The 24,219-nt window shown below is 41.3% G+C and overlaps 1 protein-coding gene and 1 pseudogene across 4 annotated transcripts in view; both read left to right on the top strand.

Moving 5' to 3' along the window:
- The window catches only part of PDS5A (PDS5 cohesin associated factor A), a 118,762-nt gene that overhangs the window by 84,081 nt on the left and 10,462 nt on the right, over positions 1-24,219 (top strand). For all 4 annotated transcript variants that reach the window (XM_066387386.1, XM_066387389.1, XM_066387388.1 and 1 more), the window contains exons 27-31: positions 5,361-5,493; positions 6,445-6,564; positions 11,113-11,175; positions 11,917-12,062; positions 14,264-14,372. In XM_066387386.1, the coding sequence (XP_066243483.1) occupies positions 5,361-5,493; positions 6,445-6,564; positions 11,113-11,175; positions 11,917-12,062; positions 14,264-14,372 (571 nt within the window). The remainder of the gene's footprint in view (positions 1-5,360; positions 5,494-6,444; positions 6,565-11,112; positions 11,176-11,916; positions 12,063-14,263; positions 14,373-24,219) is intronic.
- LOC136407373 (small nucleolar RNA SNORA25) lies at positions 19,174-19,293 on the top strand (annotated as a pseudogene).

Genomic DNA, 24,219 nt, shown 5'->3' with positions numbered 1-24,219 from the left:
GTGAATTTACTTTTCTAGTGAGATTTATTCTTTTATATGTATTTGTTATTAATTAGCGTACTTGCTTTTCAGTTTTAAAAAGTTCTGTAACAGTTCTTGTCAAGACAGTTTAGTGGTGATGAATTTCTTTAGCTTTTACTTCTTCGGAAAACTCTCTTTCAGCTCTGAATGTTAATGAATTTTCTTTTTCTTTTAGCATTTTGAGTATATTATATACTCCCGTTTGGTCTCTACAGTTTGTATCTAAAGTTCTGCACACAGTCTTAGTAGTTTTCCTTGTACATAATAAATTTTGTTCCCCTTACTGCTTTTTATATTTTCTTCTTGTCTTTAACTTTGATGTTTTAATGTCTTAGTGTGGGTCTCTTTGGGTTCATATTATTTGGAACTCTTTCTGGATCTGTATGTCCTTTTTTCCCCCTCCCATTAGGGAAGTTTTCAGCCATTCTCTCTTCACATAATCTTTCTGCCTCCTCTCTCTTCTGGGAGGCCTATAATGTAAATGTTAGTCTGTTGATGTTGCCCTGTATGTCCCTTATGCTATATCATCATTTTTTTTTCTTATTGCTGCTCTGATGAGGTGAGTTCCACGGCCTGTCTTCAGGTTGACTAATCAGTCCTTCTGCCTCATTTAGTCTGCCGTTGAACCCCGCTAGTGTATTTTTCAGTTCTGTTACTGTTTTCATCTCTGTAACTTCTGTTTGATACTTTGTAAAATTTTCCAGTTCTTTGTTGAAGTTCTCATTTTGTTCATCCAGGCATTTTTATGACCTTAACTTTGTACTCTTCCTTAGGTAAACTACTTACCTGCATTTCGTCAAGTTTATTTTTAATTAGATTTTATCTTATTCTTTCATTTGGAATATATTCTCTGTTTCTTCATTTTGCTTGACTGTGTTGTTAACTATTGCATTAGATAAAACACCATCAGTAGCCTCTTATAGGGACTGGTACTTTTTAAATAGCCCTGCCCCAGCTCTTGGTCATTTCTCAAACCTTTTTGCTGATCCAAGCAGCCTATTATATTTTTTAACAGCTCTCAATAGTTGAGGATGTGCCAAGACTTGTCAGTTTCCCGAGAGGGAGGATCTCAGCACCAAGATTCAGGCTGACTGGAAACCAGACCCTCAGGCAGCAACTTTTAAAAGTACACAGTTAGACACAGTCCTGAGAGGTCGCAAGCGTAAGCCCTGCTGTCCACCAGAGCCAGGCAATCTGTAGGTGTCCACTAGGAGGCAGTCACAAAACCCCAGGCTCCAGACAGTGTAGGAGCTCCTTTCTGAGGGAGCTCGGCAAGCTGGAGCAAGGCAGAGGGACAGTGCAAGGCTGGCGTCCACAGCCTGTGTCCTTGGAGGAGCTCTGTGAGCCGTTAAATGTGTGCCCAAGGTGAACCCTGCCTCTGAGACAAGGAATGAGGCCTTCTTGACAGAAAGACTGGGAGCTGTGCCTCAGACCACTGTCTGCAGTGTCCTGGGGATGGTAGCCTGCCAGCCTCCCATGGGACCAGGGAACCTGAAACTTTCTGGCCACCAGAGCCAAGTGATCAAGGAGAGTCCCCTGGGTGTTCACCCTCAAAAACTGGTCCCCAGTTGCTTGTAAAGCTTTCCTCTGAGACCTACTGACACTCTGGAGTATGACAGGAGGTGAGCATAAAAATATGACTGCCTTCTGGGTAAAGATTATAGTTAGCCCTTAGATATGCTTAATTAGCCACAGCCATGATGATTGGCTAATAAGCTTTCTTTACAGAATCAAGGAGCTCCTGGGTCTGCTGCTGCTTGCTGTGCCCTGGGGGCGGTAGCTGCTAAGAGCTCTTGGGTACAGGCTTGTGGAATCCATAAGCTTAAGCCCCACTGGCCACCAGAGCCAGGCAATGTAGATATATCTTCCTGGAAGCAGTCACCAAATAAGAGTACCAGATAAGCCTGACCAGGCGGTGGCGCAGTGGATAGAGCGTCGGACTGGGATGCAGAGGACCCAGGTTCAAGACCCCGAGGTCGCCAGCTTCAGTGCGGGCTCATCTGGTTTGAGGAAAAGCCCACAAGCCTGAACCCAAGGTTGCTGGCTCCAGCAAGGGGTTACTCAGTCTGCTGAAGGCCTGCTGAAGGTCAAGGCACATATGAGAAAGCAATCAATGAACAACTAAGGTGTTGCAACGCGCAATGAAGAACTAATGATTGATGCTTCTCATCTCTCTCTGTTCCTGTCTGTCTGTCCCTGTCTATCCCTCTCTCTGACTCACTCTCCATCTCTGTAAAAAATTAAAAATTAAAAAAAAAAAAAAAAAGAGTACCAGATAAGTATGTGCCGCTTTCTGGGTAACACCAATTATTATAGTCCCATGTGACCAATAATACAAGCTCCCCTGGACTCCAGGGCCAGCCAATGAAGAGGCATCCCCTGGACAACAGCTGCAAAAAAATGGGCGTCAGGCACATGTAAAGGGTCCTTTCTGGTGCTACTGGTTCTCTGGAGCATGGCAAAGGAGCATGCCAAGAAGGCACCTGCCAGTCTCCATCCCCAGAGAATGTTCCAGCAGGTTCCTAAATGTGTTAAGTTAGCTGCCTGCCCATTGGGAACATGTTTTAATATAAGCAGACGCATCTCTTTCACTCTGAAGTCTGGGCATGATCAGCTGCCTCTGAGCTGGGTCCTGGGTCCAGCACATGAGCTACCTTCTTGTTTGTCTCAGGATGCAAGTCTTGTTGGTTTTCAAAATTAGATGTTGGGGTGGCTCGTCTCTGGAGTGTATGTCTTAAAACTTGGGGTGCCCAATATGGGCTTTGAACCCCTTATTGCTCAGGGAGAAGCTTCAGGTTTTGAGTTCCCTCTGCGTTATGGGTCGCAGCATTGAGGATGGGGTTTATGGCAAGATTGTACCTCTCCTACCCACTTAGATAGGATTTTCTTCTTGTTTGCCTGATGTGTGGTTGTCAGTCAGCCAGCCTCTAGGGTTTTTTTAAAGGAAATATTTCCGTATGTAGCTGTAGACTCTTACATCCATGGGAGGAGGTGAGTTCAAGATTTTTATTGGCCCTGGCCGATTGGCTCAGTGGTAGAGCATTGGCCTGGCGTGCGGGAGTCCCAGGTTCAATTCCTGGCCAGGGCACACAGGAGAAGCGCCCATCTGCTTCTCCACCCCTCCCCCTCTCCTTCCTCTCTGTCTCTCTCTTCCCCTCCTGCAGCCAAGGCTCCATTGGATGGCCCGAGCAGTGAGGATGGCTCTGTGGCCTCTGCCTCAGGCACTAGAATGGCTCTGATTGCAGCATAGTGACGCCCCAAGATGGGCAGAGCATCACCCCCTGGTGGGCATACTGGGTGGATCCTGGTCGGGTGCTTGCAGGAGTCTGTCTGACTGCCTCCCCGTTTCCAACTTTGGGGGGGAAAAAAAAAGATTTTTATTGATCTGTAGGGTTTTTCTATCCATTATTGAAAATAGGGTATTGAACTGTCTGTTATTGTAACACTACCTGTTTATCTCTTCAATTCTGTTTTTTGCTTCATAGATTTTGGGGCTCTGTTGTTAAGTTTCTATGAATTTATAATAGTTACAGCTTCTTGCCTGGATTAAACTTTTTATCAGTATAGTCCTTCCGGGCTTCTTGTAATCTCTTTTTTACTTTAAATCCATTTTGTCTGATAATCAAATAGACTCTCTCATTTGGTTACGTTTGCATGAAATTTATTTTTCCATTTGTTTACATTCTTACTATCTAAAGTGAGTATCTTGTAGACAGGATATAGGAGATTTTTTTCCTAATTCATTCTGCTTATCTCTGCTTTTTAATTGAGAGATTTAATCTATTTTCATTTAAAGTATTTACTGATAAGGAATTACTTCTGCCAAATGAATGTTTTCCCTGGGTCTTAGTGGTTTTGTTACTTAGTGATTCTAATTAATATCTTAAACTTGTAATAACCTAGTTTGAATAATAGCAACTTAGTTTTCAGTTGTATACAAACTCAGTGCTCCTGTAAGTCTCTATCTCTCTCCCTTTATATTGTCATTGTTATAAATTAAATCTTGACACATTATTTACATTTATATATAATTACTTTATACATTTGCCTTTAAAATAAATTTTTTAAAGTTCCATATCAAAAGTACAATAATGCTAGCTTTTATATTTACTATGTTATTACCTTTTTTTTTTTTTTTTGAGATAGGAAGGGAGAGAGATGAGAAGTATCAACTCATAGTTGTGGCACCTTACTTGTTCACCGATGCTTTCTCATATGTGCCTTGATTGTGGGGGGTGTACTACAGCTGAGCCTACAACCCCTTGCTCAAGCCGGCAACCATGCTGTCATGTCTATGATCCCTCAGCAGACTGGCAACTCTGTGCTCAAGTCAGTGACCTTGGGGCCTTGAACCTAGGTCCTCAGCGTCCCAGGTCGACATTCTGTCTATGGTGCCACCGCCTGGTCAGGCTATGTTGTTACCTTTTCCAGTGTCCTTTATTTCTCTTATGGCTTCAAGTTACTATTATACCTAGTGTCCTTTTACTTCAGCCTGAAGGACTCAACTTAGTATTTCTTTAAGATAGGTCCACTAAAAACAAACTCCATTAACCTAATGCTAAATTTCTTTCTTACACTAGTTTCTTAAAACTAACAGAATATACTCAAAGAAGTACATGTAGATGACCATCCAGTGATTTGTCCCCTGTGTCGCAGTAAAGCAGTAGTTCCATGGCTATCTGGAAATCATCCCGGGAACTTACTGAAAACAGGCTTGCCCTAGTTTTGTCAGTTTAAGGTCCCCAAGTGATTCTAATGTTCGTCCTGATTTGGGATTCACTTTTACTTAGAAATTCAGGTGTCCCCGTCAGACACTTTATGTTTTAAAGGATGTACAGTAACAAGTGGAAAACAGCAAAAATGGTTTGCGATGTGACTGCGTAGCTAAATGACTTCTTACTGTGTGTCTGTGTGCATCAGCCTCATCCCACATGCAGTTCAGAGTTCATCGCAGAAGAATTATTACATTCGTATCCTAGACCTTCTGCATATCTTGCAAGTAGTTAGAATGGCAAGACTCTGCTATATGCTGGTTTGCTCATCACTGTCAGACATTATTACACGTGAAATCATCTAAATGTTTATTGAATATCTTTAGAATGAGTCTTTATGTGCCTCATGAAACTCATATTAAGCCATGTTTTCATTTTTAATATTTTCTGATTTTCCATTTGAATTGAGTATTAACAGTATATTTCCATTAATTATTAGGGTTTTCTTTATATTTTACGCTTATTATAGTCAAGCATCTGAATTTACCTAGAAGATATTTAACCCATTTAAGCAAAAACACCTATATTTCGTCTCTTTAATAAGAGAATAATATGCTTACCATTTAGGTGCCTGTGGTTCATGCTTGAAGTTTTAATGACAAAGAATGAAAACAATAGCCATGCCTTTATGAAGAAGATGGCAGAGAACATCAAGTTAACGAAAGATGCCCAGTCTCCAGATGAATCCAAGACAAATGAAGTAAGATATGTTAGACGAGTGGGTATTAAGATGTTACAGGAAAAAATATGGCCCTAGCCCCACTTGGGTTTTTTTCCCCCACTATTATAAAACATGAGATTACAGAATGTATACATATATCAGTTTTTATTGCATTTCATTATAATTCTATTATTTGAGGACTGTTCGTTACTCTAAAAAAGACATTAAAACTTCTACAGAGGATCTGGATAAGAACTAATAACATTTACAACTATGCTGTCTTACAAACTTTTAGTAAGAGTTATAGACTAGATATTTTGTATGTTTCCTTTGGTTTAATTTGATTTGGTTTGTTTGCTGTTTTTTTTGTTTGTTTGTTTGTTTGTTTTTTGGTATTTTTCTGAAGCTGGAAACAGGGAGAGACAGTCAGGCAGACTCCCGCATGCGCCCGACCGGGATCCACCTGGCACGCCCACCAGGGGGTGATGCTCTGCCCACCAGGGGGGCGATGCTCTGCCCCTCTGGGGCGTCGCTCTGTCGTGACCAGAGCCACTCTAGCACCTGGGGCAGAGGCCAAGGAGCCATCCCCAGCGCCCGGGCCATCTTTGCTCCAATGGAGCCTTGGCTGCAGGAGGGGAAGAGAGAGACAGAGAGGAAGGAGAGGGGGAGGGGTGGAGAAGCAGATGGGCGCTTCTCCTGTGTGCCCTGGCCGGGAATCGAACCCGGGACTTCTTCACGCCAGGCTGACGCTCTACCACTGAGCCAACCGGCCAGGGCCTTGTTTGCTGTTTTTAATGCATGCTTGGCATTCATGTTAAGTTAAAGGCTTTTTTTTAATTTATTTACCAGGAAGCTACATAAGAATAAATATCAGATATGAATGTGAAATGACATCCTTTGGATTCCATTTTATGCAATGGATAGAATTTGTTCTTGTAATTATTTGCACTACTGAAAGCTATATATGATCTTTTCTTTTATTTTCCCTAGAAACTTTATACAGTGTGTGATGTGGCTCTTTGTGTTATAAATAGTAAAAGTGCTTTGTGCAATGCAGATTCACCAAAGGATCCAGTTCTTCCAATGAAATTTTTTACACAGCCTGAAAAGGTAATTTTTCCCCCTCATTCTTTCTACCACACATACTAACTTAAATTTCAGTTACTGTCAACCATAGTGACAAATACTGGATTGTCTTGACTATAGAGGAAAAAAATAAAAAAATAACCTCTTTGAGTTTATGAAGAAGAAATGGAATATTGTCTTCCAGAGCTCTGAACAATGTCAGTCTCACTTTACAGAGTAAGGGGAATATAAATCAAGCTTGGTGTGCTCCTAAGTGAGCTATTCCTTCTGGATATTTCTAGTATCTAATGTTTGGTACAGTGTGAACATATATATGAAATAAAAAGTTAAGATAATGGAATTGGTCTTGACAATTGATAGACCTGGATTCTAATCAACCACTTCTAACTTGAGAGACTAGACAAGTTAACTCTTCTAAGCCTCAATTTCTTCACCTCTGAAATACAGATGATACTAATACCTTTGAACAATTACTAGTATGATTACTAGGTTTATAAATTTGTCACATAGTAAACACTCAGTAAATTATCTAAGTAATTAATACATAGTTCATTTATTCTGCTATCATCAAATTATTTTCTATGTAAGTAAGTTTTCCAACTAACTAAAGCTCTTTTAAACCTGAAGATATACTTCAGAGTAATAGACACATACACAGTATTTTACAGAAGATCATTCCAGGAAATGAAGCTTCCTACTTTGAATGCCATACTTTAATAAAAATTTTGGCCCTGTCTGATAGCTCAGTTGGTTAGAGCATCGTCCCAATATGCCAAGCTTATGGGTTTGATCCCTAGTCAGGGCACACACAAGAATCAACCAGTGAATGCATAAATAACTGGAACAACAAATGATGTTTCTCTCTCCCCCTCTCTCCCTCCTCCCCTCTCCCCCTTCCTCTCGCTAAAATCAAATTTAAATTTTTTTTAATTAAATCAGATTTTCTTTAATGATTTATTTTTAGCATTTACTGTGCATGGTTTTTTGTTTTGATTTTTGAGAGAAAGAGAGAGAAACATCAATTTGTTCCACTTATTTATGCATTCTTAGATTGATTCTTGTATGTGCTCTGACCAGGGTTCAAGCCAACAACCTTGGTTATCAGGACAACAGTCTTACCAACTGAGCTACACAGCCACGGCTGTGCCTGGTTTTTTTTTTTTTTGCTTTTTTGTTTTGTTTTGTTTTTTTATTTATTTTTTACAGAGTGAGTCAGAGAGAGGGATAGACAGGGACAGACAGACAGGAACGGAGAGAGATGAGAAACATCAATCATTAGTTTTTCATTGCGCGTTGCAACACCTTAGTTGTTCATTGATTGCTTTCTCATATGTGCCTTGACCGCGGGCCTTCAGTAGACCGAGTAACCTCTTGCTGGAGCCAGTGACCTTGGGTTCACACGGGTGGGCTTTTTGCTCAAACCAGATGAGCCCGCGCTCAAGCTGGTGACTTCGGGGTCTTTAACCTGGGTCTTCCGCATCCCAGTCCGAGGCTCTATCTACTGCACCACCGCCTGGTCAAGCCTGGTTTTTAATAATACAGTAATAATAAGGATTGCAAAGTTACTTGGCCTCACTTACTTTTATAAATACTGTTATATGAGCTCTTGAATATAAATTTAGTTTATTGTTGACCCAGCGCTATCGTGACTGGAATAGTACCCAATTTTCATACAGTAGCGATCCCATTCTCAAGAATTAAATTGTTTTCTCACTACACATAATTTTAAGTTTTTTGATTTGATACTTGAAACTTATAGTGTTTTTAGCCTTCTTAGGTTTTTCAAGTTTTCAGTGAGCAACTTTCCTCATTTCCTTTTCTAGTATGTTGTTTTATTTTGTTTTTGTTTTTGATTTTTGGTGAGACAGGGAGAGAGATGAGAAGCATCAACCATCCACTCCTAGTTGTAGTATTTTAGTTGTTCGTTGATTGTTTTTCATATGTGTCTTGACCGTTGAGGGTGAAGGTCCAGCCAACCCAGTGACCCTTTGCTCAAGCCAGTGACCATGGAGTCATGTCCATGATCCCATGCTACGCCACAACCTCGGGTTTTCGAACCTGGGTCCTCGGTGTCCCAAGTTGATGCTTTATGCACTGTGCCACCACCTGGTCAGGCTCTAGTATGTTGCTTTTAATCTGGTATAAATTTAAATACTAGAGAACTAGTCAGCCCTGGCTGGCTGGCTCAGTGGATAGAGCATCATCCCAGCATATGGATGTCCCAGGTTTGATTCCTGGTCAGGACACACAAGAGAAGCAACCATGTGCTTCTCTTTCCCTCCCTCTCCCTTTCTCTCCTTCTTCACCTCCCGCAGCCACTGGCTCGATTGGTTCGAGCATCAGCCCTAGCTGCTGAGGATAGTTCAGTTGGTCCAATCTCATCATCCTCAAGTTCTAAAAATAGCTCAGTTGCAAGCATCAGCCCTAGACAGGGGTTGCTGGGTGGATCCTTGTCAGGGCACTTGCAGGAGCCTATTTCACTATCTCCCCACCTGTCACTTAAAAAATAAAAAAGAAAGAAAACTAGGCAGATTAAGATAGACTAGTGAGGCTATAATATATCTTCATAAATAAAGTAAATGAACTTTGATGCCCAGGCTTTGTAACTTTTTTTTTTTTTTTAATTTTTAGCAACAGAGGTGGGGGGGACAGACAGACAAGAGGGAGAGAAATGAGAAGCATAAATTCTTTGTTGCCTTAGTTTCTTTTTTTTTTTTTTAATTTTATTGATTGATTTTACAGAGAGAGGAGAGGAGAGAACAAGAAGTATCAAGTCATAGTTGCTCCACTTTAGTTATTCATTGATTGCTTGTTGTATGTGCCTTGACTGGGCAAGCCCAGGGCCTCGAACCGGCAACCTCAGCGTTCCCAGTCAATGCCCCATCCACCGCGCCACCACAGGTCAGGCTCTTGCCTTAGTTTTTGCGGTGCCTTAGTTGTTCATTGATTGCTCTCTCATATGTGCCTTGACCTGGGGCCTCCAGCTGAGCCAGTAACCCCGTTGCTCAAGCCAGCAACCATGGGGTCATGTCTAGGATCCCATGCTCAAGCCAGCGACCCCACACTTAAGCTGGATAAACCTGAGCTTAAGCCAGCAACTTTGGGGTTTTGAAACTGGATCCTCAGCATCCCAGGCTGACACTCTTATGCACTGCACCACTGCCTGGTCAGGCTGTAACATTTATTTTAACTACATAAAAGCCTTTGTGCAAAAAGAAAAGAAAAAAACATATAGCTTTGCCTAGAACACATGCCAAAAGTGTGATTTCTTTATAGGCCCTCTCTTCATTCCTATAACACCAGTGTGAACGTAAACATAATAAAGGAAAAAGTTAGTTTAAAAACTAATAAACTTGGCCTGACCTGTGGTGGTGCAGTGGATAAAGCGTCAACCTGGAAATGCTGAGGTCGCCAGTTCGAAACCCTGGGCTTGCCTGGTCAAGGCACATATGGGAGTTGATGCTTCCAGCTCCTCCCCACCTCCTCTCTCTCTGTCTCTCTCTCTCCCTTTCTCTCTCCTCTCTAAAATGAATTAAAAAAATTAAAAAAAATAAACTTACTGCCCTGGCCAGGTAGCTCCGTTCATTAGAGTGTTGCTGCAATACACCAAGGTTGTGTGTTCAATCCCTGGTCAGGGCACATAAAAGAATCAACTAATGAATCAATAAATAGAGTGAAGTAACAAATCATTGTTTCTCTATCTCCCTCCCTTCCTCTCTCTAAAATCAGTCAGTAAATTTCTTTTAAATAAGAAAGAAAATAAAAAACTAATTTACTTTTTTTTAAGAAACAGAGAGTCAAGAGTGAGGGATAGACAGGGACAGACAGACAGGAACGGAGAGATGAGAAGCATCAATCATTAGTTTTTCGTTGCGACACCTTAGTTGTTCATTGATTGCTTTCTCATATGTGCCTTGACCATGGGTCTTCAGTGGACCGAGTAACCCCTTGCTCAAGCCAGAGACTCTGGGTCCAAGCTGGTGAATTTTTGCTCAAACCAGATGAGCCCACGCTCAAGCTGGCGACCTCGGGGTCTCGAACCTGGGTCTTCCGCATCCCAGTCTGACGCTCTATCCACTGTGCCACAACCTGGTCAGGCCTAATTTACTTCTTAATTGTACTATATCATTTTATTTCTGACATCATTATGGTTTATTTGTATGCTTTTCCCAGAATATTTAAGAGCTATCAAAGGTTCAAATTTGAACTCTTCTTAAGTGTTATATAGATATAACTTTAAAGAAAGTATCTCAGTGTCCACATCTGGTTTAACTCATTTAGTAACTGGTCAATATCACAGCTGCCAAAAAACATCATAATTCATTTAATTCTATTTTGGCAGTGTGTTTACTTTTTCATTTGGACAAACTCAAAATATGAAACAATACCGGTATTTATTTTTACTGTGATTTAAGTAATTTATCTCTTGACATTTGCCTAAGTCTTATGTGCCATTAATTTAATTTTAAAGCTAGATTTAGGATATGGTCCATTAAATATGCTTTATTTCATTTATATGTATGTTAACACAAATGCAATAAAAATAACACATTCACTTTTTTCCTTGGACAGGACTTTTGTAATGATAAGAGTTATATTTCAGAAGAGACAAGAGTACTTCTGTTAACAGGAAAGGTATTATGTACTATGTCATGTGTATATTAATTTTTATATTCTTAGAAATAACCTTTAACTTGTCCCCCAGATTTTAGAGTTCCTGATTCTTAGGGATTATGTTGTGGATTGTCACATCTAAATTTGTTCTTTCAGGCTTTTTTTGATGTGAACTACTCTTGAATTATGATCATGTGTTTTCATCAGTCCTGATAGGCTTCAAGTTATTTAGAATCCACAAAGCACATTTTCCTGAAAAGTAGTATAATAAATTTAGATGTTTAAGATAAAGAAATAATTTAAAAATACTCTATAAAAGAATTATAACAGCAAAAAAAGCAAAAGGAAATTTAATTTTTGATTAACAACTATCTGAACTGTTACTATTTATACCCAATAGTTTCTTTGTAATACATTTTATTATGTCTTATTTATTATATTCAGTGTGTTTTAGAAAGGCACATTTATATTTGTTTCTATTTTTTGTCCTTATTTTATTATTTTTGAAGCACTTTTATTTTGATTAAGCAATAAGGAATAACTAAATATTGCCTAGTTATTTAGTAGAGGTAATACTTATAACATAATTATTGTATTCAGGTAAACACAGTCTTACAGAATTATCATTTCTAACAAACTTAGGATTTTCTAAAAATTGTAATTCCTTGGCTTAAGCTAAACACTATCTTTTATATGTGTCTAAATTTTAAAGGTATTCTTTTCAGTAAGGTATAAAATAACATGCATATGTGTAATTTTTAGCCAAAACCTGCTGGAGTACTAGGTGCAGTGAATAAGCCTCTGTCAGCAACGGGAAGGAAACCATATGTTAGAAGCACTGGAGCTGAGACTGGAAGCAATATTAATGTAAATTCAGAGCTAAACCCTTCAACAGGAAATCGATCAAGGTAATTTTTTTTCCAGTTGTTTTTGTTACTATCACTCACTACTTGGTTCATCTTTTAATTTTTCCCTAAAGCACTGGAGCACAAAAATAGACTTTAGAGAATGTTTTGGTGCAAAATAGTAGTGCTAAATTTTTGTATAAACAGTGATGTAAGTTGAGAATGTACTACAGCATTCTAAGTGTGTAGAAAAGTTCAATGGAATAAAACAAGGATTCATAATATAATTTACATGGAAATGTTTTCTGTATATATCTATATATGAAAATTTAACACAAAAAATATGACAATATTATTAAATAAATTGAATATATATGCTTTTTAATTTTTAACTGTCAAATTAGCATGAGTTGAGTAAAAATAACCTCTCCATTTATAAAAATATTGTTTATTTTAATATGTCAAACATTTACTATTATAGCTACTGCATAAGAATTTCTACCTGACCCTACTCTTACCAACACCAAGTATTGTGACTTTTAAAGATTTTATTTTTACTCATGAAATTTTAAGAATAAACTCAACTGGTGGTGTTTTAAACACATTTTTAGCATTAGAAACCCAAAATATAGAATAAATTAATGTGTACTCTGTGGTTTACAGAGATGGTGGGGCTCAGTCACCTCCCGTGTCCTCTGCAGCCCCACCATTGCAGACCATTAAGAACACAGACTGGGTGGAGATAGCTATCCTGTATCGCTGTGTTTCTGTTTTGTGTTAGTGTACCCCCCTCCAAAGAGATAGGCTTAGAATAGTTGTGTTATTTTGTTTCTTGACATCTAATCTTTCTCTTAGGTGGTTATAGGTAGCATTTCTGACTTATATTAATAAAGTTAAATGGAAACCAATAACAAGATATAACAGACCAGTGGTCTATCACCACAGATCTGGATCTTCTAACATTGCTTCTTCTAAACCAGCCTGAGCCTCTGTTTCTTTATTGGTATAGTGCAGTGGTTCTCAAACTTTTTGAAGTCAGGGCACATTTAAAATCCTACAAATAATTGTAGGTGCACTATAAACAAATTTCTGAGAAATATGTTATAATACTTAAGTTAAATATTAAAGAAAAAAATATAAAGTCCAAGCATGCTTTTATGGTAATTAAATGAAATAAATACGACAAAATTAAATTTATTCTTTTTTTTTTTTTTTTTACAGAGACAGAAAGAGTCAGAGATAGGGATAGACAGACAGGAACAGAGAGAGATGAGAAGCATCAATCATCAGTTTTTCATTGTGACACCTTAGTTGTTCATTGATTGCTTTCTCATATGTGCCTTGACTGTAGGCCTTCAGCAGACTGAGTGACCCCTTGCTCAAGCCAGCGACCTTGGGTCCATGCTGGTGAGATTTTGCTCAAACCAGATGAGCCTGCGCTCACACTGGCGACCTCAGGGTCTCAAACCTGGGTCTTTCCACATCCCAGTCTGACACTCTATCCACTGCGCCACCTTCTGGTCAGGCTATTCTGACATTTAAAAAGCATTTTTATGTTACATTTTTTGAGTTATGCTTTTTAGAATTTGTAAAAAAAAGGGGTTAAAAAATTAAAAAACAACAAAAAGGTTATCTTTTTATATATATAGATACATTTGTAGTAAGATTTAGTAAATTCGGCAGGTCCCAATGCGAATGTGTTAAGTTTTTTCATTCTTGTGTTTATGATAAACATAAGCCTGATGTGTCCTAGCAATTTCTTCAATGTTTGGGCATATATTTGAAAGGCAAATTCTCATTTCCTAGTCAATACATTGAAGAATTCCTCTCTTTTTACTCTTAATTGTGTTGAGTGCAGAAAAGCCCCACCATACATATCATCTTAACTTCACACCAAAGGATAGAAGAAACTTGCCTCCAGTCTTTCCAGGGAACATGGGGGGTAATGTAAACAATCCAGCACCACAGCTTAACAGCCTTTTGCAACCTAATCAGGCAAGGGGGGGCTGGGGGGGCAGACTGTCAGCTTACAGCCATTTCCTCACACCTCTGTCCCCCAAAAATCTAAACTCCAAAAACCCTGTTCGTTTTTTGGTCCCTAACAGGCACTATTTCTCTTGAATACCATAGGGTGCACCTGGAAATCTTCTAGGGCACACCAGTGCACCCTGACGCACACTTTGAGAACCACTGGTATCGTGAGAGAGCAAACTTTCTATTCATGTTGTGACATAAAGAAGCTTTGGTTTATTTTTCTTCAACAGGGAACAGAGTTCAGAGGCAGCAGAAACTGGAGTTAGTGAAAATGAAGAGAACCCCGTGAGAATTATTTCTGTCACACCTGTAAAGAATATTGACCCAGTAAAGAGTAAGGTAAATTTATAAATTTAACAAGTGGATTTCTTCTATGAAGATTATTAGAAATACCATGGTAGAGTAAGAAACCCCCAGTCAAGAGGTTAATGCGTACTACATATTGTACATGTCTGTATACCACCCCTTGATATATTTAGTGTGCTTCTACTCTCCAAATGATTGTGCTCACATTGTTCACTTAGTTTACAAGAGTTTATATGGTTGCCCATGTGGTATCCTTCTCCCACGCTACAGGGGGTCCTCAGGTTACAACACAGTTCGGTTCCTACAACAGTGATGTAAGCCAAATTTTGGTGTAAGTCAAAACAGACCCTAGCCTAACACAGACGGGACACTTGCACTTTTAACAGTTCAAAATGGCGTAATAAGCGCACTGGGGGACGCCAACTCCCTCACTCATAGGCCACATTACTGCGAATTCTTCTGCCAGGCAGCCAAATTAGTTCACCCATGTAGTCCGCAAGTACAATGCTAACAATGGAAGCTGAAATACTCACATCTCAATTTTTTTATGTTTTTATGGGAGTATTGTAGACTCAGAACATCGTATGTCAAGAATAGTAGGATTTGAATTTTTTATCCTTCAAAAGTTTATTGGCTTCTGCAAGGGTCAGCACTGTTTTGTTTCTTTTGTATTTTAAAAGTTAAATTTATGAACTAACCTTTTACAATGTGCTTGAGTTTTTTGTGTTTTTTTGTTTGTTTGTTTGTTTTGGGTTTTTTTTTTTGTATTTTTCTGAAGCTGGAAACGGGGAGAGACAGTCAGACAGACTCCCGCATGCGCCCGACCAGGATCCACCCGGCACGCCCACCAGGGGCGACGCTCTGCCCACCAGGGGGCGATGCTCTGCCCCTCCGGGGAGTCGCTCTGCCGCGACCAGAGCCACTCTAGCGCCTGGGGCAGAGGCCAAGGAGCCATCCCCAGCGCCCGGGCCATCTTTGCTCCAATGGAGCCTTGGCTGCTGCGGGAGGGGAAGAGAGAGACAGAGAGGAAGGGGGGGTGGAGAAGCAAATGGGCGCTTCTCCTATGTGCCCTGGCCGGGAATCGAACCCGGGTCCCCCGCACGCCAGGCCGACGCTCTACCGCTGAGCCAACCAGCCAGGGCCTGTGCTTGAGTTTTTAATAGCTGCATTCTTTGTTGTTGACTTTTTATCTATGGCATCCAGTTTTTTCTTATCAATTTTTGGTAGGATAGAAAGGAGGAACATTGGTAGGGACATCAGACAGGCCTGAGTCTGAATCCTGGCTCTGCTACTCACTAGCTTGTGTTTATTTGGGCAGATTGCTTGACTTCTAAAAAATTGATAACATTCCCCAGGAGGAATGGCATGAAGATACTATTTTTTTCTCTTCACATAGAATTATACATATATTGTGTGTGTGTGTGTGTGTGTGTGTGTGTGTGTATGTGTGTGTGAGAGAGACAGACACAGAGAAGGACAGATAGGGACAGACAGGAAGGGAGAGAGATGAGAAGCATCAGTTCTTCGTTGTTCTGACACCTTAGTTGTTCATTGATTGCTTTCTCATATGTGCCTTGACTGAGGGGCTACAGCAGACCAAGTGACCCCTTGCTCTAGCCAGCGACCTTGCTCTCAAGCTGGTGAGCCTTGCTCAAACCAGATGAGCCTGCGCTCAAGCCGGCAACCTCGGGATTTCGAACCTGGATCTTCTGTGTCCCAGTCCGACGCTTTACACTATGCCACCACCTGGTCAGGCCAGAATTATATCCTTGACATACTTACCTTTGTATTATTTATGGTAATCAAATGTTCTGGGAATTGCCTGTAGGAACATAAAACATAGGACTATACCGTTATTCACAGTAGCTAAACTCTTCTTATACAGATTGATTATCAAACTCATACTGAATAGTAAAGATACTCTTAATTTTCTTTCAATTACAGTTGACATTCAAAAATACTGTATATTAGTTTCAGGTGTACAGTTTAATATAAACAAATTCAGATGCAAAAATACATGTTGCCACAGTCATTCAGTGAAATATAATACATATTAAAAGGTGGTATAGGAATACAGGTATTGAGACAGCTAGCTATCTGTACATTTTTCCAGCCTCTTCTGTAAAATTCTATATAAGATAAATTGGACATTCAGATTATAACTTCTGAGAGACTAAAATGTTATGTTGTTTGATCTATAATATATTGTTCCAAACCTTTATTTCACTTTTTCACATTTCCAAAGAACCTGAAGAGACGTGTAGGTTGTATTTTGGCAAAAGCCTGGTATTGTCCGTGTCTGGTCTCCTCTTGTAAGTTGATATGGTCATTTATTTTTAGGGTTTTTGTTTTGTTTTTCTTAACAGAGACAGAGAGAGAGTCAGAGAGAGGGACAGACAGGAACGGAGAGAGATGAGAATCATCAATCATTAGTTTTTCGTTGCGACACCTTAGTTGTTCATTGATTGCTTTCTCATATGTGCCTTGACCGTGGGGCTACAACAGACCGAGTAACCCCTTGCTCAAGCCAGCAACCTTGGGTTCAAGCTGGTGAGCTTTGCTCAAACCAGATTAGTCCACGCTCAAGCTGGCAACCTCGAGGTCTCGAACCTGGGTCCTCCGCACCCCAGTCTGACACTTTATCTACTGCATCACCACCTGATCAGGCTGATCCTCAGGTTTTTTTTTTTAGGTTTTTTTTAATTTTTTTTTTTTTTACTTTTATTAATTTTTAGAGAGGAGGGAGAGTGAGAGAGAGAGAGAGAAGGGGGAGGGAGGAGCAGGAAGCATCAACTCCCATATGTGCCTTGACCAAGCAAGCCCAGGGTTTTGAACCGGCGACCTCAGCATTCCAGGTCGTGATCCTCAGTTTTGTAGGTTCAAAAAATTATCTTAAGCCTGACCGGGCCGTGGCTCAGTGGATAGAGCGTCGGACTGGGATGCAGAGGACCCAGGTTCGAGACCCCAAGATCGCCAGCTTGAGCGCAGGCTCATCTGGCTTGAGCAAGGGGTTACTCGGTGTGCTGAAGGCCCACGGTCAAGGCATGTATGAGAGGGCAATCAATGAACAATTAAGGTGTTGCAATGCGCAATGAAAAACTAATGATTGATGCTTCTTATCTCTCCGTTCCTATCTGTCTGTCCCTCTCTCTCTGACTCTCTAAAAAAAAAAAAAAAATCTTAAGTCGTATACTAAAAGAAGATAAAAATCTAAGGAAGTGTTTTCTTTTTTTTTTTTTTTTTTTGGGTTTTTTGTGGGTTTTTTTTTTGTATTTTTCTGAAGCTGGAAATGGGGAGACAGTCAGACAGACTCCCGCATGCGCCCAACCGGATCCACCGGCATGCCCACCAGGGGGCGATGCTCTGCCCATCCGGGGCGTCGCTCTGTCGTAACCAGAGCCACTCAGCGCCTAGGCCATCTTTTGCTCCATTGGAGCCTTGGCTGCGAGAGGGGAAGAGAGAGACAGAAAGGAAGGAGAGGGGGGAGGGGTGGAGAAGCAGATGGGCGCTTCTCCTGTGTGCCCTGGCCGGGAATCAAACCCGGGACTCCTGCACACCAGGCTGACGCTCTACCACTGAGCCAACCGCTAAGGAAGTGTTTTCTTGCTAACCAGTTTCTCAAAGAGACTGATGCATAAACCAATTCTTCTAGTTTTTCTTTTTTTATAAAAAGATTTATGTTCATTGATTGTAGAGAGAGGAGAGAGAAAAAGGGGGAGGGTGTGGGAAGCATCAACTCGTCATAGTTGCTTCCCATATGTGCCTTGACCCAGCATGCCCAGGGTTTCAGACCAGCGACTTCAGCATTCCAGGTCGACGTTCTATCCACTGCACCACCACAGGTCAGGCTAATTCAAGTTTTATATATGAAAATTATCCAGCAAATTGAATATGCATGGTCGCAAATCAGCACCTTCTCTCCTACTGATTTTTATGAGGGAAATCAGATTGTGGTATGAAGGATGGATAGGGGATAGCTAAAAGAAGAACCAAGACACATGGATTTAGGCAAGCAGTACTGCCAGTGTCACCCGTTAAGGTCCTCTTTTTCTTTTTTCTTTTCTTCCTTTTTTTTTTCTCTCTCTGAAGCTGGAAACGTGGAGGCAGTCAGACTGACTCCCGCATGCGCCCAACCAGGATCCACCCGGCACACCCACCAGGGGGCGATGCTCTGCCCCTCCTGGGCGTCGCTCTGTTGCGACCAGAGCTACTCCAGCGCCTGGGGCAGAGGCCAAGGAGCCATCCCCAGCGCCCGGGCCATCTTTTGCTCCAATGGAGCCTTGGCTGCGGGAGGGGAAGAGAGAGACAGAGAGGAAGGAGAGGGGGAGAGGTGGAGAAACAGATGGGCGCCTCTCCTGTGTGACCTGGCCAGGAACCGAACCCGGGACTTCCGCACGCCAGGCCAACACTCTACCACTGAGCCAACCGGCTAGGGCCAGGTCCTCTTTTTCTTTTTACCTGTAGCTAACCAACTGATTTCCTCTTTGGCTTTTCCATGAGTTCTTTATACATAAGCACAATTACATAATGTTCATAAACGTGTAAATATGATCATGAGTGTGATATTTTTAATGCAGCCATTTTTCTTCCTTTTGAACAGTCTAATCTGTGTGTGTACATGTTTTCCTCCACAGTCTTATTTCCACTTATTTTGTTTGTATACAGATAAATATTTCTTTTCCTCCTTTTTGCCACTAAAGACAATGTGGTGCTAAATGTTTAGTTATAGTCTTATTTTTATGGGCTAGGTTCACAGTGGAATTGCTAGGTCAAAGGGTAAATATTACAGGTTTTCGATATCTCCATACTGCTTTCATGAAAAGTTGGAACACTTAGGTCGTTTCAAAGAAAGTTTATGGGACTAAAACCCGTAACACTGTGACCTAAAATTGCAGTTCTCTGCAGGATGTAATAGACACTCAATAGTGCTAAGTTTTCCTGAAGAGGTATAAAATTTAAAAAAAAAAGAAAAGAAACGAGCCTGACCAGGCAGTGCGCAGTGGATAGAGCGTCGGACTGGGATGCAGAGGACCCAGGTTCAAAACCCGGAGGTCGCCGGCTTGAGCGTGGGCTCATCTGGTTTGAGCAAAGCTCAACAGCTTGGACCCAAGGTCTCTGGCTCAAGCAAGGGGTTACTCAGTCTGCTGAAGGCCCATGGTCAAGGCACATATGAGAAAGCAATCAATGAACAACTAAGGTCTCGCAACGAGAAACTGATGATTGATGCTTCTCATCTCTCTCTGTTCCTGTCTGTCTGTCTCTGTCTATCCTTCTCTCTGACTCTCTCTCTCTTTCTCTGAAAAAAAAAGAAAAGAAAAGAAATGAAAAGCCTGACTGGGCAGTAATGCAGTGGATAGAGCATTAGACTGGGACACAGAAGACCCGGGTTCGAAACCCCGAGGTCTCAGGCATGAGCGTGGGCTCATCTGGTTTGAGCAAGGCTCACCAGCTTGAGTTCAGGGTCACTGGCTTGAGCAAGGGGTCACTTGGTCTGCTGTAGCCCCCTGGTCAAGGCACATATGAAAAAGCAGTCAGTGAATAACTAAGGTGCCACAACGAAGAATTAATACTTCTGATCTCTCTCCCTTCCTGTTTCTCTGTCCCTATCTGTCCCCCCCCCCTCTCTCTCTCTCTCTCTCTCTCTCACACACACACACACACACACACACACACACACACAGAAAGAAACGAAATGTTGGAACACTTGGCATTTGTACCAGCAGCGTATGCGAGTACTTTTTTCTTTACATATCCACAAACAACAGGTTTTAGAGTTCTTCTGAATGTTTTTCAGTTTCACGTATCAAAACTAATATCCTACTGTTGACTTAATTTGCATTTCCCTCAATATCGGTATCTTTGTTGACCTCTTAGCTATACTCTTCTGTAAATAGCCTTTTCATGTTTGCTCATTTTTAAATTATCTTTTTCTTAACTGAACTTCTGATGCCTTAGTTTTACCTTCTTATTAACATTCTTACTCCATGGGAGGAGCACCATGTAGCAGCCACTTGGATCTTTTAAAAAATATAATTTGTATTATGTTTGTCCTGTATTTAAAGTCTTCAGTAACTTTCACTAGCACTTTAAGAAAATGAGTTCCTCAGCCCAGTATACTGGTGTCCCAGGTTTGATCCCCAGTCAGGGCACACAGGAGAAGCAACCATCTGCTTCTCTCCTTATTCTCCTTTTCCTCCTGCAGTTAGTGGCTAAATTGATCTGAGTGCATCAGCCTCAGGTGCTAAAACTAGCTTGGGTGATTCGAGCATCAGTCCCAGATGGGGCTTGCTAGTGGATCCCTCTTGGGGCACATGCAGGAGGAATCTGTCTCACTATCTGTCCTCCTCTCACTTAAAAAAAAATCAAGTTTCTCAATATGTCCTATAAGGTATTCATAACCCAGCCCCGGTCTGCTTCTCTCCCATGACTCCTTTTGGTCCAAGATTTTTTTTTTCTTTTAATTTTCCCATTGATTTGATGGGGGTGGAAGGAAAAAAGAGAGAGAAGCATCAACTCGTTGCTCAACTTAGTTGTTTCACTTAGTTGTATGCTCATTGGCTGCTTCTCATATGTCCACTGACCAGGAATCAAACCCAGGACCTCAGCATGCTCGGATGACACTCTGTCCACTGAGCCACCCAGCCACAGTCTAGTCCAAGATGCTTAAATCTTCCAATATGCTGCCTCTTCCCTCTGTCTGGAATACCTCACTTTTTTTTTTTTTTAAGGACTTGGTTTGTTGACAGAGAAGGGAGGAAGAGCAGGAAGCATCAACTCATAGTAGGTGCTTCCCATATGTGCCTTCACCAGGCAAGCCCAGGGTTTTGAACTGGCAACCTCAGCATTCCAGGTCGCTGCTTTATCCACTGCACCACCACAGGTCAGGCTAGGTTGGATACTTCACTTTTTATATGATGGGTTCTGCTTTGATATTGTTTAAATAATAATTCCCCAAGAGCCTGACTAGGCGGCAGCGCAGTAGATAGAGCGTTGGACTGGGATGCGGAGGACTCAGGTTCAAGACCCCGAGGTCTCTAGGTTGAGTGCAGGCTCATCTGGTTTAAGCAAAAAAAAAAACAAAAAAAAACCTCACCAGCTTGAGCCCAAGATCGCTGGCTTGAGCAAGGGTTACTTGGTCTGCTATAGCCCCCTGGTCAAGGCACATATGAGAAAACAATCAATGAACAACTAAGGTGTCACAACGAAAAACTGATGATTGATGCTTCTCATTTCTCTCGTTCCTGTCTGTCCCTGTCTATCCCTCTCTCTGACTCTATCTCTGTCTCTAAAAAAAAAAGAGAGAGAGAGAGAGAGAGCCTGACCAGGCAGTTGCGCAGTGGGTAGAGTGTTGGACTGAGTTGCGGAAGACCCAGGTTCGAGACCCTGAGGTCTCCAACTTGAGCACAGGCTCATCTGGTTGGAGCAAAAAGCTCACTGGCTTGAGCCCAAGGTCACTGGCTCGAGCAAGGGGTTACTCGGTCTGCTGAAGGCCTGCGGTCAAGGCATATATGAGAAAGCAATCAATGAACAGCTAAGGTGTTGCAACACGCAATGAAAAACTAATGATTGATGCTTCTCATCTCTCCGTTCCTGTCTGTCTGTCTCTGTCCATCCCTCTCTCTGTCTCTGTAAAAAATAAAAATAAAAAAAATAATTCCCCAAGAGAACCAATTAAAAATGAATACATCCTCTGATTTTTTTTCAGAGCACCCTATTTTTTTTTTAATATTTTTTTATTTATTCATTTTGGAGGGGGAGGGAGAGAGAGAGAGAGAGAAGAAGGGAGCAGGAAGCATCAACTCCCATATGTGCCTTGACCAGGCAAGCCCAGGATTTCGAACTGGCAACCTCAGAGTTTCCAGGTCGATGCTTTATCCACAGCTCCACCACAGATCATCAGAGTACTATTCTTTTATCTCTTAGCACTTAGGGTAATTTATCCTTCAGTCCTTATTTGCTTTTCTAAAAACTAGTTATCTACCATGCTATCTACACGAGGATAAGAACAATATCAATTTTGTTCCCCTGTCTATACCCAGAAGCCACTGCACCCAATAAGCATTCAGTTGAATGAATGGTTCCTACTTCAGATTTAATAATACTTGGTAGTTCACTGATTCCTCTTTTTCCACCAAGAAATCACCATTTTCCCCAGAGGTGACTTTGCATATCTGTTCTCTGATTCATGTGTATTGTTTTACATTTTAATTCATGTGGACCACATTACTCTTATTCCTCCATATATTACCTGTTCTCTTAAAATACGGCTTAACATTAGAGTAAACCCTAAAATGAAACACTGATGTGTGGATTTTCTCATTTAAATTACTACTTCTGTGAGTTTTCATTTAAGTAAATTTTCTTGAAACATAGTATTTTTTATCCTTTTTTTATTTTTCAATTACAGTTGACATACAATATTATATTAGTTCATGTGTACACCCCAGTGATTAGACATTATATCACTAAGTGACAATTCTGGTAAATACCATACTCATCAGACATCGTACATAGTTATTAGGCAAAGAGCCTCTCCTGACGTTACTGTATTTCCTGTGCTCTACTTTCCATCCCCATGACTAGTATGTTACTACCAATATGTACTTTTTTTTTAAGTGAGAGGAGGGGGATAGAAAGACTCTGCATGCGCCCCAACCGGGATCTACCTGGCATCCCCTGTCTGAGGCTGATGCTCAAATCAACCAAGCTAACCTCAGTGCCCAGGACCAATGCTTGAACCAGTCGAGCCACTGTCTGCAAGAGAGGAAGAGAGAAGGGGGAGAGGGAAGGGAAGAGAAGCAGATGGTCACTTCTGCTGTGTGCCCTAACCAGGAATCAAACCCAGGATGTCCACGTACCGGGCCAATGCTCTATTCACTGAGCCAGCTGGCCAAAATATTCTCTGTATCTGCGAAGTCTGTTTCTGTTCTGCTTGTTTGGTTTTGTTTTTCAGATTACATTGTTGATAGATAGGTACTTGTTGCCATATTAGTATTCATAATTGTTGTTTTTTTGTTTTTGTTTTTTTGTATTTTTCTGAAGCTGGAAACTGGGAGAGACAGACTCCTGCATGCGCCCGACCAGGATCCACCCGGCACGCCCACCAGGGGGCGATGCTCTGCCCCTTTGGGGCGTCGCTCTGCTGCAACCAGAGCCACTCCAGCGCCTGGGGCAGAGGCCAAGGAGCCATCCCCAGCGCCCAGGCCATCTTTGCTCCAATGGAGCCTCGCTGCGGGAGGGAAAGAGAGAGACAGAGAGGAAGGAGAGGGGGAGGGGTGGAGAAGCAGATGGGCGCCTCTCCTGTGTGCCCCAGCCGGGAACCGAACCCGGGACCTCCGCACGCCAGGCCAGCGCTCTACCACTGAGCCAACCGGCCAGGAGTGTTCATAGTATTGATTTTCTTTCTTCTTCTCCTTAAAGAATACCCTTTAACATTTCATGTAATACTGGTTTGGTGGTGATGAACTCCTTTAGCTTTTTCTTGCCTGGGAAGTTCTTTATATGTCCTTAGATTCTAAATGATAGTTTTGCTGTATACAGGAATCTTGGTCATAGGTCCTTGTTTTTAATCACTTTGAGTATTTCTTGCCCCTCCCTTTCTGTCTTGCAAAGTTTCTGTTGAGAAATCAGCTGACAGTCTTATGGGAGCTCTCTTGTAGGTATCTATTTTTCTGTTGCTGCTTTTAAAATTCTCTTTGTCTTTTTCTGTTTACATTTTAATTATTATGTGTCTTGGTGTGGGCCTCTTTGGGCTTATCTTGTTTGGGACTCTCTGGGCTTCCTGGACTTGTATGTCTATTTTTTTCAACAGGTAGGGAAGTTTTCTATCTTTCTTTTTCTTTTTCTTTTTTTTTCTTTTTTTTTCTTTTTTTTTTTGTAT

This window comes from Saccopteryx leptura, chromosome 5 (assembly GCF_036850995.1).
Source record: "Saccopteryx leptura isolate mSacLep1 chromosome 5, mSacLep1_pri_phased_curated, whole genome shotgun sequence".
NCBI classification, from domain to species: domain Eukaryota; kingdom Metazoa; phylum Chordata; class Mammalia; order Chiroptera; family Emballonuridae; genus Saccopteryx; species Saccopteryx leptura.
This window is presented reverse-complemented; position numbering and strand designations above follow the sequence as displayed.